Source organism: Trichosurus vulpecula, chromosome 1, assembly GCF_011100635.1.
Source record: "Trichosurus vulpecula isolate mTriVul1 chromosome 1, mTriVul1.pri, whole genome shotgun sequence".
NCBI lineage: Eukaryota > Metazoa > Chordata > Mammalia > Diprotodontia > Phalangeridae > Trichosurus > Trichosurus vulpecula.
Genome location: NC_050573.1, coordinates 441,624,368 through 441,644,037, shown reverse-complemented (window position 1 = coordinate 441,644,037; position 19,670 = coordinate 441,624,368). Strand labels below are relative to the sequence as shown.

Here is a 19,670-nt window from a genome sequence, read left to right as displayed (position 1 = left end):
TTTGTATGCATCTTGTTGCCCATACTTGATTGCAAGATCTAAGAGGTCAAGGACCATATCATATTCTTCTTTATGCCTCCCTAGCTCCTGTCTAATATATCCTAGTCATTAAAAAATGTGTTTTTTTTTTTAAATGAATTGTCTGTCAATATCCAAGTTGTATTGTGGATTACACAGTAAGAATGGCTAGTTTTTTTGCCCAAAGGGCTATAAAACTGTGCATATCATTTGATCCAGCAATACCACCACTACTAGGTCTGTATCCCAAAGAGACCCCCCCCCCAAAAAAAAGTGTGTATATGCACGCACATGCGTGCATGTGTGTGGGGGGAAGGGGGAGAGAGGGAGAGAGAGAAAGGAAAGGACCTATATGCACGAAAATATTTATAACAGCTCTTTTTGTGGTGGCAAGGAATTGGAAATTGAGGGGAAGCCCATCAATTGAGAAATGGCTGAAAAGATTGTGAAAAATGATTGTAATGGAATACTATTGTGCTATAAGAAATGAGAAGCAGGATGATTTTAGATATACCTGGAAAGACTTAACGAACTGAAGCAAAATGAAGCAAGCAGAACCAGGAGAACATTGTACATAGTAACATCAATATTGTAATGGCAATCATCTATGAAAGACTTAGCTATTCTGAGCAAAACAATTTTCCAAGATAATTCCAAAGGACTTATGATGAAAAATGTTAGCCACCTCAAGAGAAAGAACTGATGGAGCCTGAGTGCAGATCAAAACATACTTTTTCTATTTCATTATCTTTTTTGGGGAGGGGGGGCGGGAGGGTGTTTGTGTTTTCTTGGACAAAATGTCTAATATGCAAATACATCTTGCATGACTGCAGATGTATAATCTATATCAAATTGCTTGTCTTCTTAAGGAGGGGAAAGGAGAGAGAGAATTTGGAACTCAAAAATTTTAAAAACAAATGTTAAAAATTCTTTTTACAAGTAATTAGAAAAAATGTAAAAATAAAAGAATGGCTAGTTTACGATTTTTAAATAAGATCTAACAGGCTGATTAATTTCACTCATGTAGTCCTTCTAAAACTTGAAATGTTCAGTCATTTTCAGTCACATCAGACTTTTCATGACCCCATTTGTGGTTTTCTCGGTAAGATGCTGAGGTGGTGTACCATTTCCTTCTCCAGCTCACATTACAGATGAGAAAACTTAGGCAAATGGGGTGAAGTGACTTGCCCAGAGTCACACAGCTAGTAAGTGTCTGAGGCCTTATTTCAACTCACAAAGATGAGTCTTCCTGACTTCATGCCTGGTACTCTGTATCTATTGTGCCACCTAGCTGCCTGCAAAAACTCAGATACTTCGCACTATTTATAATGGCATTTAAAGTACATAAAATTTACTAGCATTATTATTTGGATTGCAGGATGGTGAAATGGATGTAGTCATTTATTTAAAATGTCATGTTACCTACCATTTTTAAATTTACTCTCTATGGAATCTATGTTCTTCCTATCTCAATGCTTATTATTAATCTTTTAAAAATTATTATTTTTAAGTTATGATAATGATATTCTAGTACTCTGTCTCATTCTGTAAAATGCCCACTGTGGGGGGGGGGGGGGGGAAGGAGGGTGAAGGAAAGGATATATCTGAGGAAAACTGTCTCCCCTTTTATGGAGGTGAAATGAAAGGCCGTGTGTCTTAAAGACATTATTTCCCTCATGAGAAAAAAAATGAAAAGACAAACAATTTTAAGCTTAGCAAATGACGTATTTCAAGGATAGCCAATTCAAAGAAAACTGAAGCCCCTGAATGTTAGAATACACAGCAAAGAACTTCTTAAGTACAAGAAGGAAATGTCAGAAAAGCCACTTATATATAGTGAAATTACTATTTTTCAGTATTTCATAGTTATGAATTCCAAAACTCATTTTAATTAACAGTTGTCAGTTTTTCAGAGTGAAACCTATTAACAAGGTAGATAATTTGACAGGCAGATAAATTTCTATTTCCTTAAGAGAAAAAGGCAAATACTAAGTTGCTTTTCATTTGGGTAGCACACAGTTAACTTCTTTCCAAGGCTCAAAGGCCCATGATGTCGAAAAAGATTCTTTAACCTATATCTAAGCATTTACAGTGATTTTGATAATTCTAGACCCGCATAAGAATATAATTTAAAAACCAATGAAGCATACTATTACCAAAAGGCTAAACATTAAACTTTTATGAAACTGAGTAAATTAAAAATTCTGTCATGTGACAACTTCTCTGAAATGAATTATGAAATATCACAGAAGTGCATTTACAATAAGGATGTTACTAAAAAAAATTTATTTGGAATTATGTTATAAATGTGGCTATAGCTCCTGATTTTGACAATTACCTTAGAAATGAAAATTCCCTATTCTTTTGGGCAATTGGTTTTTAATCAATGCATGCTATAAGCAGAAATAGGGGTCAGCAATTGTCTAATTAACCTTTATCCCTCTGAAGTTCATCCTTCGAGACTGCATCTGCACAGGCATCAAAGTACTTCTGCAGAGTATCAACTTGTCTACATAGGATGTCTCTAAAGGTTTCCATTTCAGCCAATTTCTCACGCAAACTGTGGCCTTTCTGGAAAAAAAAAAAGACAAAGGGGAAGGGAAAGAGCAGAAAATAATCCACTGTAGTAGTCATGCCTATTCTAGCCACTGTTCACGACCCTACCTCTTGGGGTGCTGTTTTCCTATGACAAAAAAGCTATCTGGTTCTTATCAGGGGTGACCCTTGTAATTGTGCCCTTGATTCCAGTTTCTTCTCAGAGATTGCCTATTGATCATCCTCTCTTATCTTCAATCTCTATCTACTTGGTTCCCTCCCAGGTGCCTAACATGCCAAGATCTGCTCTAGCAAAAAATAATAAAAAAAAAAATTAAAGGAAAAAGGGAAAAAAAAAAACCTTATACTTGTTTCTCCTCTTCTTTCAACCTAGCTCCCTATATGCCTACTCCTCTTCATGGCAAAAGTCCTAGTAAAAATTCTATTACAACTTCATTTTCCTTACATTGAACTCCCCTTATAATCTACCTTCTGACCTCACTAACTCAATGAAATTGTTCCCTTCAAAGATAACAGTGATTACTGATTCACTAACTTCTAAGACCTCTGAATGAGAACGGGAATTCTTGATCCTTTTTGAACTCTGATCATTCCCTTCTCCTGGACACTTTTTCCCTGAGTTTTCTTGACAATGTTCTTTTCTGATTCTTCTACCTTTTTATTAAAAGCATTATTTCTCATTCTCTTTTGCAGTATGAACATCCACCAATGTTGCCCCCTACCCCATGTTCCAAAAAAATAGCAAGTTTGAAACTGATTGATCGATACTTGAAATTTAATTACCTAGAACATATAAACAGTATAGTTCCCAATTTTAAAAAGGAAGGATAAATGCTGTTTTGACTTAAGACATTCTTTTTTTATATATAAAAAGTATGGAGACTGGAATGAAGTTAAAAGTATACTTTTAAAAACTGTACTCATTGGATGTAACATGGCAAACAACAAAAACAATCTAGGTAGAAATCTAGAGCGGACATACAAAAATGTCACATTATTAAAATTCTTCAAAGCCATGGACCATGAGATATAATTTTTGATATTTTCAATAGCACAGTGCTAAGCACCTATAATGCCATCAAAAAGCAAGGATCAAAGACCTCACATGGTCATCAAGTCCAACCTCCTCATTTCAATATAATGAAACAAAGGCCCAGAGAAATGAACCAATGCTTCCAAGGCCACACACAGGCTGAGCTGACATTCAAGCTCAGTGCTCTCCAAGAGCTAGCCTCTGGCCGTGGAACAGCTCAAGGGAAAAACCTATTGTCATGGAGAGCAGAGGCATCAAACTCACAACACCCCACCCCCATGGAACCAGATAAAAATGTAACCGGAAAATGTTTAACAAAATAAATAAAAATACAATACAATATCGATAATGTGAATTTGTGGTTTTCTAAGCCACTCTGAGGCCTGCAGTGTGGATTCGAAGAACTGACTCTTACTTCTATGACAGAGAAAACAGGAATGGCCAATGGTACCAGTGGGCCCAAAGAGTAGAAATGATGACAAACCACTAGACATAGTACAACCATATTTTTTTTCCCAAGAAATGAATTCTTCCACAATAAAACACTCTTTACAAGTCAGATAAATCAGAATTCTTTATTCATGTGGCATCCAATATATGTTTTAAGTAAGTAAATTACTTGGTTATTTTCTAGGTTAACTTCATGGTTCCAACAGTCACCTTCAGGAATTAGTTATTTCTTAAGCAAACTGCCCTTGATTTCAGCAAGTTAATTTTGGACATTTGGGAGATGCTTTGACAGGCTGAGTTACCGCCTCTGTCATACTGGGAGAGGAGTTGCTTAACCTTTCTGGGCCTCAGATACTTCAAGCAAAACATTACGGGGTTGGAACACTTTAATTCCAAGGCCCCTTATAGCTGCTACACTCCTGAAAATAGGAACCATTACCAATACTAGATTTCAACTGTTTAACTGAAAAACAAATTTTCTTCAAGTTTCAATATTCTGATTTTCTACATTATTCTGAATAAAAATATAAAAACGTTTCAGTTGTAAAATGTGATGTGTCATTGTTTTTTATAATAGGATTTCTTCCAAGTCAGCATGAGAAATAATGGTTTATATGGTTCTCTTCTTTCAATCACTGAATGTAAAAAGATGAATTACCCTGCTTGGTTAGTTTGCTTTCTCTAATTTAGAAATGAGACAGGGAAAACAAATATCCTTTATGTATTCACATATGCCATTACTGCTAAAAGAATTTGATTCATGATTTCCTCATCTTTGACAAATTCTGACACTTAAACAACTTCTGCCAGTTCTCCTACAATTATATTTAAGCCACAAAGGTACACTTCTCATAAAATTCATAATTTATTTGAAATTTATATTTGTTATGACTTTAGCATTATCTTTCATACCACCAACTCTATTCTCTAGCAATTAAGGGTTGGCTCTGGTACCAAGTATTGACAATATGAACAAGAAATTTATCTTAAGATAATGAGTATGTGGCCTTTTGAGAACTATTTATAAAACTGCTTTCAAAACATTGTATGGATATAATACCTGAAAATAGGCTAACGATCATTAGAAATTATAGTCTGCATTCTTCTGATATCTGAGCCTTTTCATGTCTCTTAAAATATTTTTACAAAGTAATGCACAAGAAAAAAAAATTACATTCAAATGATGTAAAGAAATAAAATTACCTGATTTTTATCTACTTGTATGTGGATTATTTTTCTTTTTTTAAATATTTTTTTGAGGTAGGAAAGGAGAAAGAAGGAAGAATATTTTGGAATATTTGTGGCAGAATTCTGACTAATTTAGCTTAAAAAACAATGTCATATCAATAAGACCCCTTTTTTTCAGCTATTGAATGCTCTATACCCACAACATAAAATTTAATATTCTCAAATTATTTAGAGGCTAAATATAATTGTGTTGGTCCCCCCCCTTTACCCCTCATCCTGACATGAATTAGACAGAAATGAATTAGGCTCTATTCCTAAGGTTAATCTTTTAAACCTTTATTTTTCATTTATGTTGCATTCTTTTGAACTATTTGTAAGAACTAACCTTGAATGATGAGGTGGATGTTGCTGAATAACCACTTGCTCCGGACACAAGTGATACCATCGAGCCATGTCGGCGTAAGCTTGATTCTGATCCATAACCAGATTCAGTCTAAAGAGAAGAGATTACAGATAATTTTTCTAATACAAACAAATTTAAAGAAGAAAATCAATTTTCCTTAAAATAAAAAAAAAATTAGTTTGCTGGTCAAACAATTTCAAACAGCAGCTAAACAAACTATTGCTGCAATCTTAATGATATCTAATACCTTTGAATGTTTTTAGGAAAAGAAGGTAGGACAATGCTCATTCTGATGTTCAAAAGTGGAATGAAAACTGAAACTTTTAAAAAAATTTTCAAAATACATGATGGATAACTTAACAATAATGTTAAAGAATCTTATTTCAATTTTATTATTCAAATACTCAATACTTAAGCAGATCTGTGATCTTATTGATTCGGATGATGTTTCCTCCATCAATGCAAGTCACAGTCCATCTATGCCTGTCTCCCCTACACAACTCCACGTCCTCTCACAAGTTTGCCTCAAAGGGCACACTCAATGCATTAGAGGTTTTTGTTACATTTTTGATCCTATTCCCTCCCATCTTTTCCAGCAGATTTCCCTCAGTCTCATCCCCATTTTCCAATCTATGGGGCCCCTTTCTGCTGCCTACAAATATAAACCAGGTTTCCTGCATCCTTAAAAAAAATCTTATTAGATACTACTACCCCACAAACTATCATCCTATGTAGCATCAAATGAAAGGTCTGTAAAGCACTAAGTTCAGTGCCTGGCACACAGTAGGCACTTAACAAATGTTTGTTCCCTTCTCTTACACTTGTATTTCTTCTCCTCTTCTTAGTTAAAATCCTTTTTAAAAAATGACTACACGTGGCATCTCTATTTCCTCTGCTTTTACTCATTTACGTTCTCTTGACATCATCATTCAAATGAAACCATTCTCTCCAAAGTTCCCAAAGATCTCTTAATTACCAAATCTAATAACCCCTTCTCAAAACCTGTGCAGCATGTGACACTGCTGACCACCTACCCTCTTTTGGTAACTCTCTTTTCTGAATTTTTATAACATTACTTTCTTGATCTCCTACCTCTGCCTGACTCCTCTTCAGACTCTTTTACTGGAGCTTTATCCATGTCACACCTAACTGTGGGTGCCCCCCAAGACTTTGTTCTGGGCCCTCTTTTACTTAGTGATCTCATCAGCTCCCAATTATCTTTATGCTGATGATTCTCAGATCTATATATCCATCCTCAGTCTCTCTCCTATGCTACAGTTCCACATCACCACACTATCTACCTATGAGATGCTTTAGGCAAGATGTACAAAAGCCTCCCTGTCTCAAGCCTTGGTCAGCTCCCATCTATTGTGCACACACCAATCAAAGTAATTTTCTTAACATTCATGTATGATCATGTCACTTCTCCAATAAAATCCAATGGCTCCTTATTACTTCCTCTAGTACTAAATCTAAACTCCTTTGTTTCACACTTAAAAGTTAATTTTAACCTAATTCCTAAACTACTTCATTCCATACTCCAAAACTTCATTTCCATTTGCTACTAATACCTGGAATGCTATCCCTTCTTACCTATGCTTTTAAAAATCACTAATTTCCTTCAAGACATCTCAAATAGTACCTTCTTTACCGTCCCTCTCATGGTTACCTTGTATCTACTTCATTTGAATCTTGTATATATTTGTGTTCTTCCTTGTTAGAATGCCATTTCTCTTGGGGGTAGGGGATGTTTCCACTTGTGTCTGTGTATCCTGAGCATTTTGCACAGGGTGCACATAGTAGTACTTTAATAAAGATTGTTACTAAGCTACCTATTATATGAAGTATATTATGATAGGCCCTTATTATCTGAGTTGTAAAATCCTATTCTATCAGCTTTTTTTAGTCAGCTGCAGAGGAGGCCTGTGGAATATTTTCCCATGGGAGGCTTGTATGTCTGTCTTGGCTTTGCTTTGCAGGAGGACTAAGAAGCACTTTAGGAGCAAGGAGAACCTTCACCTGGGACTGATGGAAGGTCTCTACAATTGGTAAAGATTCATTTGGGGCTGGTGCAAAACTGGTTTCAGAAATTTGGCTCAACTCAGCTTCTGTCTCCCCATATAAGGTAAGGTTTAGTCATAAGAAATGGACAAAAACTATTACATAATGACATTGGTTAAAGCTATGTGGACTGTGTTTTATTGCAATTCAACAAATTATATCATTGAGCACCTACCGCATGCTCACTGTTTTGGGAATGGGGATTTAAAGAGCTTGCTCTTAAGGAACTTAGCACTTAATTGGGAATGGGAAGGAAGAAATTAGAATCTACTGAGGAAAGGACTCCTCTCTTACCCACACGTGTCCTATGCCCACATCTTTAAGAGCCACATTACTAAAAGATCAAGCAGCTGATGTAGTCTCTCTCATCTCTCGGAAAGTACAGTTATCCTACCTTGATTTTGACTTTACTGGAAAAAATTGATACTATTCAGTGTGAGTTCCCTCTTCTCCCATTTTCATTGTCTCAATTACCCTTGGCTTTATCTCCCACTCTTTCCTCCTTTCCCCTAGGCTCTGACAAAGAAGTAATCCTACTCTTTACCAAGGCTAACCCCAATGTGTACACCCGATTCCATCTTTCAGCAATTGTATCCCCAACCATACTTACCCTAGAATCTTAAATCTCTGTCTCCTTCATCCTTAAAACACCTTCACCCATTCTCTGCCAAACTCCTTGAAAAAGTTATCTATTCTTGCTTCCTCTATGTCCTTTCCTCCACCCTTTGCAATCTGTATTTCAATGTCATCACTTGACAGAAACCATTCTCTCAAAAATTTCTAGTTATCTATTACACGTAAAATCTGACAGTCCTCTCTCAGTCCTATCTGCTACATGTGTTAGTATATAACGGTGCTTATTTTCCAGGACTACCTCTTTCCTTCCTGGACTTTTACGACACTCTTCTTTCCTAGTCTGCCTCCTACTTGTCTAAATGCTCCTCAGCCTCCTTTCTGGGCTCATCATCCCCACTCTGCTCCCCGCTCTGTTCTGGTTAGTTGTTCCCTCTCTCTTCCCCAAGCTCTTCTCTCTTCCTCTCCTACAATAACCTCGTTATCCCTCAAGGGTTCAAGTATCATTTTTACTTGGATGACTCCCGAAAACCTTTTCATAAGGTTCTGTCCTACATCACCTATTGCCAATTGGACATTTCAAACTGGAAGTCCCAGAGACTTCTTAAATTCAGCATTTCTAAAACTGAACTCATTAACATCACCCCGCCCCCAACAATCCCTGCCTTCTTCCAAACTTCCCTATTTCTATAAAAGCCATATCCTTCCTAGATATCATGTTTCTAATACCAGCATCATTTTAGATTCATTCTCTCATCCCACAAATCCAAACAGCTGCCAAATCTTGCCATTTCTACCTTAACAAACATCCATCATATCTAACCCCTTCCTTCTTACATAGTTACCACTTTACTTCGAGCTCTCAACATTTTGCCTAAATTATTGCAAAGCCTCTAAATCAACCTTTCTTCCTCAAGTCTCTCCACATGTCAGTCCATCCAGCACTCAGGTGCCAAAGTAATTTTTCTTAAGGCAGATCTGACAATGCCACTCCTCTGGTCAATCAACTCCAATGACTTCTTACTGTTTCTAGGATCAAATATAAGCTCTTCTGTTTATCTTTTAAAGCCCTAAACAAACTAGCCCTAGCTTATTTTTCCAGCCTCACTGAACATCATCCTCTCCCTCTCCCACCCCCACCCCCAACTGCTATGATCCAGCCAAACTGGCTCTCTGTTTCCCAGACACAAGCCAGGTCCTCTCTCCAATGCCTCTGCACTTGCTATTCCCATTCTACAAGCCAGTGATACACTTCAGCCTGGAAGAATTCCTCTCTCCCTTTAAGATGCAAATCAGGCACCTCTTTTGCAGGAAGCCTTTCCTGATCCACCTCAAATACTAGTAATTCTCCCCAGCAAACTACATGATATATATATTAAATTTGTATTTATGCAGTACATATTTTCATATATACTTGTCTCCCACATTATAAGGCAAACTCACAGCAAATACAGGGGTTGTTGCATTCTTTGTATTTCTATCCCCAATGCCTAGTAGTGACTAGTACCTAGCGGGCACTTAATTCTTGTTGTGTCTGTAACTGGTTCTTTTCCTTATTGATGAATAATTACAAGTCGCATCTCCCCAACAGGGGCAATCTTATGGCTTTTCTGATAAAAAAAAAAATTTCCTAACAAAGATGATGATAAAGTTGAAACCAAGCAGAGCAGCTGGTATAAGATGAAGAGAACAGAGACAGAAAAAAAGGAGAAGACCCCGAACATAGTTCTGGAGTACACCCATACACTGTGGATGATACACATTTGAAAGGAAGCTGGATTGGTCAGAGGGGTAAGAAGAAAATCAGGACAGAAGAGTCAGGAAAACTCAGGGTGAAGAAAGAATCCAGAAAGTGGATGTGGCCAACAATACCAAACCTCCAGAGAAGCTAAGACTGAGAAAAGGCCCCTGGATTAAGTAATAAAAATCATTGCCCTTCGAAAGATTAGGTTTCTTCAAATAAGGTGTATGCAACCAGATTAGAAAGGCTGATAAGTAAGAGCGAAGTGAGAAAGTGGAGGCAACAAATGTTGCTGTTCAGCCATGTTCTGTCATGTCCGAGTCTTCATGATCCCATTTTGGGGTTTTCCTGGCAAAGATACTGGAGCAGTTTGCCATTTCCTTCTCCTGCTCATTTTATAGATGAAGAACTGAAGCCAACAGTGTTAAGTGACTTGCGCAGGGTCACACAGCAAGTAAGTATCTGAGGTGAGACTCGAACTCATAAAGGTGAGTCTTCCTGACTCCAGACCTGTTACACTATCCACTGCACAACTTAGCTGCTCCTAAAGAGACAATGAACACAGCTAGCTTTTTCTAGGACTTAGGCTGTGAAAGAAGGCAAGAGAAAAGATAACAGTTTTAGGGAATGGTAGGGTCAAGTGAAGGTTTTAAGGATCCAGGGTAGTAGTAGCAGTTGAAAACGTTAATTCTAAAGAAATTTCATGAGAAAAACCAGATCTACAATGCAGGAAATATTTAGAGCTTTCTCCAATTTTAAAGAAAGGAAGATAAAATGTTAAATGCTTCTTTAATCTGCAGTTTTGTTCAAAGTCAAATCCTTAAGGAAGATTTAAAGAAAACTGTGGACTAATGTCACTTCTGCAGAAATATTTATCTGATGAAGAAAGAGCCCGTAGGCAAATACCACTGCAAATTCCTGAAACAGTGAGAAATACTGTTCCTTTCATATCCCAAATGAAATAGTACAAGAGAATAGGTTTAAGTTGACAAGGAGGAACTTATGTCCTCCTGTATTAGTAAAACAGAATCAAAGCTTTGAATGTTACAGACAACTCAAAGGACGGATAGTGACAGTTAAGCAGAATTTGAAAGAATGAGATAACTACTTGCTTAGGAAAAAAAAACTTCTTTTAGTAAATAACTGATATTGGAAAAAATCAGCCACTTTTTACTGCTTACAAAGTGTCACTTACAAACTAGTCACTTTTTACTGACTGGAAATGTTCATCCAACACTCTAGCCCCCTTATCATGAAGACAGTTTACCATAAATGGACACTGACAATAACTCTGTCAAGAAAGAACAAGTCAAAATTCAGTACTGTGGCAACTATATCTGCAGTATAGTACAATAAATGTTATAAATAACAGATGTAAAAGTAAAGTTACTTTATGTTCAAAATGCTTTGTTGAAAACAGAGAAAGATGCAATACATTATAGAAAGATTTTTTTATAATTAATAAAAGGATTTACAATGTGTATGGCAAAACTATCAGTAAATGAACTATTCAGTCATATAGAACAGGTTAATCCCACCAAGTGGTGCTCCTATTTTAAGTTTTCTTAATTTATACTATGAAGTATACAATGTACTCAATATTCCCATAATTAATGTGAAACCTCCAGTTAGTGTTAAGCATAGATTAATTGCAGACAATAAAAGCTCTTCTTTAGGTATAGCCAATTCCAAGTGAAACTTAAGTAAATACTGTCTTCTACATCATTTTTGAAATGCCTTGTGGGCTGATACTGAAGCTAAGAAGCGGCTATAAGTGTGCAAAAGGTAATCTTATTACCTCAAAGGGTAAATTTAAATGGCCAATTTGAGCATAAAATATATTTGTCATTCAATTTATTTTCCATGGTTAGTTTTTCAAAATTTCAAAAGTTCTTTAGGCTACTTCTTTCTGATCACTAATTTTCTCTTCATATCCACACATCCATATCCATTGACATCCACATCAGTTTAAAGTTTTAAAAGACAAGCAATTTAACTGTTTCTGTAAATAGTAGTTTTTTCCCAATTACATGTAAAGATACGTTATCAGCATTCATTTTTTTGTTAGATTTTAAGTTCCAAATTTTTCTCCCTCCTTCCCTGTCCCCCTCCCCAAGACAGCAAGCAATCTGATATGGATTAAACATGTGCAATTATGTTAAACAATATTTCCAGATCAATCATGTTGTGAAAGAAGAATCACTTCCCAGAAATGAGTCTTTAGGAATAACAGGAAAATGGACAGGGAAATTAGTAAGAAACAATACTCAAGTGGATCTCGTCATCATTTTGGGAATACCTCCTAACGATTCAGATCACAACTTGTGATTCTTTTCCATGTTGCTCTATAAGTTCACCACAAAGGGTCCACTTAACATCATAGAGGTCTTTCTTAGTTTCTCCTGACATTGAAAGGGTATACCAATGGAACATTCTTCCTATGACTTATCTCTGCCATGTGACCAACTTATCTCTGTGTTTATCTCTTCTGTGATAGTGACAATTGCCTTGGTGAACATAAATTTGTTTTGGGCACATAAGATTTTTATATATGGATGGAAGATAATATACTAGAAAAGAGCCTTTAAGACAACATTTTTTCCCATAATCAAAAATAAGCACAATGAGATCTTATCTCCATATCACTCTTTCCATGTTGAAATGGTAAAACTGTCCATTGCTGAATATTTCTTGCAAAAAACTTTTTCCCTACGTAACCCTCATTGGGAATGCTCTTGACTAACTTATACATCTATACAGATGGGAGAGTAGGCATATAGACTGATATTTTAAAAGTCACCTTTACTGGTATTAAGCTTTAAGATTTGGGGAGTGGCATGTTTTTGTTATCTTCTCCCAATAACTGTCCTCAGTCCCTCAAATAGCCCCAAGCACTAATTTTTAGATACACTTGCTCCAGTGTGGCTATTATTCTTATCTTTGTTCTGTTTCATTGCATTTCTGTATCCAGGACTGAGATGTTAGGGTAGATATGTGGTGGTTCTACTAGCCTTGATGGTCTAATTTCTGCTGTACATTTCTCATTTTACAACTGCTAATTAGTTCAGGATTAATTTGCTTTAATTGTACATGTGTGGCTTTTTTTCTAATTTTTTTTCTTCTTGTCTTTTTTTTAAAACACTAATTCTGATCTTTGCCCTGACAAGTCAGTGTTCTGACTTTACAGACTACTGACTCAGGGATAATTTGTATATCAGTAACAAGACTTTTCTTGTCTGTTAAAGTATAATCAGTTTCAGAAAAGACTTGTATGAAGTGATACAGAGTGAGGTGAGAAGAAACAGAAGTATAACACTGTAAAAACAAACAATTCTGAAAAGACTTAAAAACTTTGATCAAGGCAATAACTAACCCTAATTTTGGAGGGCCAATGATGAAATAGGCTGCCCAACATCCAAAATACAGGCAATGGAATCAATATGCAGAGACACAACATTTTTAGACATGGCCGATGTGGGAATTTTTCTTGGCTATGCATATCTGTTTCAAAAGTGTTTGTTATGTTTGTTTTTTATAACAGGGGCGGAGATGGGGAAGAGGTAGAGGAAAAGAAAATGGTTGTTAATTCTAAAACTACTTCATTATTTGAGCTATTATTTGGTGGTCATTATTTGTTATCTATTAGTTCTTTCTGCAAAGAAAGTGTTTATGATATAAAGGTGTCAGAAATATGTTTAATATGAATGTATATATAGAGCCTACATCAGATTACATGCTGTCTTGGGGCCAGGAGAGGGAAAGGAGGGAGAGCAAATTTAAAACTCAAAATCTTACGAAAGTGAATGTTGAAAACTAAAAATAATTAATTAAAAGTGTGAGGCTTCTGTGTCAAAATATTTCAATTATTGATCACAGATATTGGAGCTGGAGGAAATCATCTAAATCAAGCCCTGCCATATGGTAGGTGAAGAAACTAAGACATAGAGAAATTAAATGATTTGCCCAAGAGGCAAACTGTCAAGGAATCTAAATACCTAGATTGAAGAGAATAAGCAAGGGTAAGACCTAGTCAGGCTTTAAACAGTACATAATTAAATCTATTGGAAGGGGGGAAAGAATTATAGTATCTTTTAGTAGTCATACTCCTTTAACAGACTGTATAGGAAAGGCAAAAGATATATAAATTCAGGGAAAAAAAAGGTTTCTATGAAGAAAACTTTTTTCAAAGCAAAACTTTAAAAGAACTTCTGTTTTGAGACAGTATGGCCTACTAGAGCACTGACTTAAGAGTCAGAATCTGAGATGTGTTTGAAACCCACTTCTGACACTTAGTACTACTAGCTTTACAACTAATGAATACCTGGTTAGAATGAAAATACTGTTTAACTGGTCTGAGTGATCTAAGGCTATTTGTTCAGTGTTAGTTTTCCAGAAGCAAGTCATGGGAGAGCCACAACTTCTGTCAGCCTAAATTTCCTCAACTGTAAAATGGGGATAATAATCTACAAAGTATTTTCCTTGCAGAGTTGTTGTGCAGCCCTCGTAGGAATACATAAACATAAATAAAAACATAATTATTTTTGATTTAGGTAGTTTCCCATACCCCACAAACATTCAATACCCATTCCTATCTCTAGCACCTTTACTAATACTATACAACCCTTTCTACTCCATACTCCTCTCCCTAATGAGTACTCAACACCTGTTGACAGAATAAATTAAAGCTGCTAAGAGGATGAGATCACAAAGAAGAAATTTATGCCAATTGTACTTTGTGGCAGGAAAAGTTCATCTGTATAGCCCATATTAAGTTATTTCAATATAGATTAATATGACCCATAACAAACCATCTTGATTACAAGTTTACACTAGGGCACTAAAAGTTGATTAAGATGCAATTTTCTTTGCCAAGACACGTATGATAAAATGAAGATTATATCATTTGGACAATTTTTTGCTAACCAACTCTAAGACTGAGTACTTGCAAAGCTTGAATAAATTGATTTTTAAAGCGGGAAATGTAACAGGGGATGGATATCATAGAACTGTCAATTTCTAAAACCCATGAGAATGTTCACAAGAATGGATAAATAACCTGCTTCCCAGTTTGGAATGAAGAGTTTTGGTCTGTGGTCATGGAGAAGGGGAGGAGAGGAACTGGTTAGTTAGAAGAAAGGGGGAAAAGCTTTAAAAAAAAATACAGATCTGATTCTATCTCAATCCTCTCCTTAGCCCAGATTGAAGATCTTCTATAATCTTGTTACAACATATTTTTCCAGGTTTATTTTGTGTTACTTCCCTTCAAAAACTCTTCATTTTAACAAAAATGTACTATTTACAACAGAGGCAACTAGGTGGCTCAGTGGAAGGAGAGCTAAGCCTGGAGTCAGGAAAGCCTGAGTTCAAATTCAGCCCCAGACATGTAATAGCTGTGTGACCTTGGACAAGTCACTTAACCTCTCCCTTAATCCACTGCAGAAGAAAATGGTAAACCACTCTGTTATCTTTACCAAGAAAACACCATGGGCAATATGGTCCATAGGTCCTGAAGAGTCAGACGTGACTGAAGAACAAACTGTTTATAACAAGATGGGTTCCATTCTCCTAACTCTATCTAGGTCAACTTCCATGGGAATGCATTCGGGAGTTACTTATCTCTCTCTTCCTAGAAGGTTCAACTAAGTTGAGCTTCCTTCTCATTCCATTCTCCCTCCCACCCAAATAGCTTTCCTTTCAGATTGTATCTGTATCACTCTTGTCTCTGAAATCACACCACTTTCTATTCTGTTATGCTGATATTTACAGTCTGTATAACTATAGTTCCCTAAAACAGGCTGTTATTTTTCATCTAAGGTACTTGAATATTTGTTAAGTTACAAAGTCCTTAAAGATATCAATAGAATGCCAATGGCTCAAAACAAATTCTAAAAGTGGGAGAGCAAAGTAGAAGCAATGTTATTTGGAAGGAAAGAAATTTAGCATATGTACTGAGATATGAAAGTCTATACCTATACAAAACATTGCTCTAGTAATTCACCAAGAAATTAACAGTAAAAGCTGAATGGCTATATTTAATAAAACTATGTTAACGTCTTCATCTATAAAGGCAGCACAATTTGATTTTCACTTCTTTAAAGTAAAATATAACTTTACACTTAATTAACACTAGATGGAGTCAAATTCTTTTCTATTTGTCTTTAACTATTCTCTGCACCTCTCCTCAGAGAATGGATTGGTCCACTCCCTTCTAAGTCACAATCTTCCCTATACACCCCCAACATGAAACTCCGCGGTATGTTCCCCGCACCTCATCATAGGTCCCATGTCCAAAATGGCGAAAAACTCCTCCCTGTGGGTGTGTAAGGTAATATTCAATTAGACAACTAAGCATGCATGGTAGCCATTTGACCCAATCTTCTTTTCAACCCTGACCATTATCTGGCCAGTTTAGCCTATACCCTGAAACTGTGGTTTCTGCAAAACCACAAACTCTGTTCCCATTGGCTAAGGACTCTCATCCTGGTTCATTTTTACTCCTTCTTTGTTTCAGCTGACAATTAATTATTCTGTGGAACTTAATTAACTCTTCTTTGGAAACCTAACTTTCCCTAACTTTTACCAATCTCTCACACTTCTGACCATATTTCTTTGCAATAAATATTTCTGAATAAGAAAAACAATCATTAAAAAAAAAAACCTGAACACTCCAACATTCTACATGATGGCCTACTTAGTAAAACAACGAAAAATTTTCAAATAAATTAAAAGAAAAATCTATAATTGCCTTCAGAGGTCATTATCCCATCTTAATTTTATTATTTTATAGTTACATACTATTTTGAACTCAGTAATACCAGCATGTTTCATCTTCATTTATAAGACTTGGATATGAATAACTTTTTCTCCCCAAAGTCAAACCTACTCTGATGATTTGCCCAAAATGTTTTTGTTTTTTAAAGAGTGCAGCATGATCTGAAGACAATTAAGTCTTGCATACCTTTTAGTTAGGGTGGAAGTTTTAATATTTGTGGATTGTGTATGTGATAAAACCAACCTTTTCCTGATGCAACGTTCTTTAGTTACAAATTCCTGACCTACCCCCTTTTCCCTGAAAGTCCCAGCATCCACCCCTGATATAACATACTTGGCTCCAGCCTACCTACAGAGTTTTCTGGTTAAGAGGCATAAAACTCTAGGGCACATGTAGTCTGGGCCTCTCAGACTTAGTGGTTGCCTGAGCTCATATGAGTCACCATACCCGATGATTTACTGCATATTCTTACTGTGGTGGGACAAAGGAAACCTCTTTGTTTGTTAAATGTTCAAGGCTGGCATTAGAGGCATGTCTACCACCGTGGACAAGCAGTCAGCAGTTATACAGCTTTAAAATATTCTCTTGGGGGACAGAGCCAAGATGGCAGAGAAAAGGCAGTGACACACCTGACCTCTTCCCCCAAATCCTCTGGACACCTTTAATGCCATAAAACAATTCCTTGAGCAGCAGGCCCCACAAAAGGACAGGATGAAATAATTTTCCAGCCAAAGACAACTTAGATAGTCAGCAGGAAAGGTCTGTCACATCTGGGTGAGAGTGGAACACAGTCCAGAGCAGGCCACACCAGCACATCCCCAGCCCCAGCAAACCAGGAGCAGGCCTTGGGAGCTCTCAGCCCACAGACAGTAAGGAGGCCAAACAACTGGTCAGAAGGAGATTACAGGGGTCTCTTTGCGGGAACTGGGGACTATGTTGCTTTGCTCATACTTGGATCAGGGTCACAGTCCTGGGTGGCAATCCCAGGGCAAGGAAGAGCACTAGTATAGCAGAACTTGTGCACTGCAGGGGCCCTGGTCATTTCCAGGGCAGAAAACAGTGCTTGTGGTCACTCACAGGCCACAGCAGAGGTCAGGAAAGAGGAGTAAACATACCTCTCCTTAGATTACACCACCTTGGAAGAACTCAAACCTTACAGGTTCCTAGAAATATCTCTGAAAAAACAGCTACACAAAAGCCCTGAAGCTTGGGACAATGCACCCTCCACCCTGGAAGCAGAGCCCTACTTCAACAAAGAGTTAAAAGTCAAGAAATAGACTGGGAAAATGAGAAAACAACAGAAAAAAATTCTGACTGAAGAAAGTTACTATGGTGACAAGGAAGATCAAAACATACACTCAGAAGAAGACAACAAAGTAAAAAACTGTCAAAACAAAACAAAGCTTCCAAGAAAAATGTGAATTGGTCTCAGGCCATAGAAGTGCTCAAAAAGGATTTTAAAAATCAAGTAAGACCGGTAGAGGAAAAATTTGGAAGAGAAATGAGTGATGTAAAAAAAAAAAAACCCAATGAAAAGAAGATCAAACAGTTTGGTAAAGGAGACATACACAAAAAAAGATACTGAAGAAAATAACACCTTAAAAAACAAACTAGGCCAAACAGTAAAAGATGTCCAAAAAGCCAATGAGGAAAAAGAACACCTTAAAAAGCAGAATTGCCAGAAGGAAAAAAGGCATAAAAATTCACTGAAGAAAAAAACTCCTTAAAAATTAGAACTGAGCCAATGAAAGCTAATGACTTTATGAGAAATCAAGAAACAATAAAACAAAACCAAAAGAATGAAAAAACAGAAGAAAATGTGAATTATCTCACTGGAAAAATAATTGACCTGGAAAAATAGATCTAGGAGAGATAATTTAAAAATTATTGGACTAACTGAAAGTCATGATCAGAAAAAGATCCAAGATATCATCTTTCAAGAAATTATCAAGGAAAACTACCCCAATATTCTAGAACCAGAGAGGAAAATAGAAATTGAAAGAATCCACTGATCACCTCCTGAAAGAGATCCCAAAATGAAAACTGCCAGGGAATATTATAGCCAAATTCCAGAGCTCCCAGGTCAAGAAGAGAATGTTGCAAGTAACCAGAAAGAAACATTTCAAGTATGGTGGAGCCACAGTTAGAATAACACAAGATTTAGCAGCATTAAACATTAAAGGATCAGAAGGCTTAGAATGTGATATTCTAGAAATCAAAGGAGCTAGGATTACAACCAAGAATCGCCTATCTAGCAAAACTGAGTATAATCTTTCAGGGGAAAAAAATAAACATTCAATGAAATAAAGGACTGTCAAGCATTCTTGGTGAAAAGACCAGAGCTGAATAGAAAATTTGACTTTCAGATATAAAACTCAAGGATAAAAAGATAAACAGGAAAGGGAAATCATAAGGGATTTAATAAGGTTAATACAAAAACTGAATTGAAAATAAGGTTACTTTGAAAGTTGAATAAGAAGGGACGATATCTAAAAAAGTAAAATTAAGGGGTAAGAGACGAATGTACTGGGAGAAACAGAAAGGGAGAGGAAGAATGGGATAAATTATCTCACATAAAAGGGGCAAGAAAAAGTTGTTTACAGTGGAGGAGAAGAGTGAGGAGGCAGGGGAGAAGGAGTGAACCTTACTCTCTTTAGAAGTGGCTCAAAGAGGGAAAAACCTACACACCTGATTGTGTATAGAAATCTATCTTAAACCTACAGGAAAGTAGGAGGGGAAGAGGATAAGAGAAAGGAGGGGAAGAGGGGTGGTGGAAGGGAGGGCAGATTGGGGGGAGGGAGTAATCAGAAGCAAAACACTTTTGAGGAGGGACAGGATAAAAGGAGAGAATAGAATAGGGGAAGGGGGAATAGAA

At 36.5% G+C, this 19,670-nt stretch overlaps 1 protein-coding gene across 2 annotated transcripts in view; it reads right to left on the bottom strand.

Moving 5' to 3' along the window:
- CERT1 (ceramide transporter 1) overlaps window positions 1-19,670 on the bottom strand; it is a 159,072-nt gene that overhangs the window by 68,415 nt on the left and 70,987 nt on the right. For both annotated transcript variants that reach the window (XM_036763328.1, XM_036763324.1), the window contains exons 4-5: window positions 5,631-5,738; window positions 2,451-2,589 (exon numbers count right to left, since the gene is read on the bottom strand). In XM_036763328.1, the coding sequence (XP_036619223.1) occupies window positions 2,451-2,589; window positions 5,631-5,738 (247 nt within the window). The remainder of the gene's footprint in view (window positions 1-2,450; window positions 2,590-5,630; window positions 5,739-19,670) is intronic.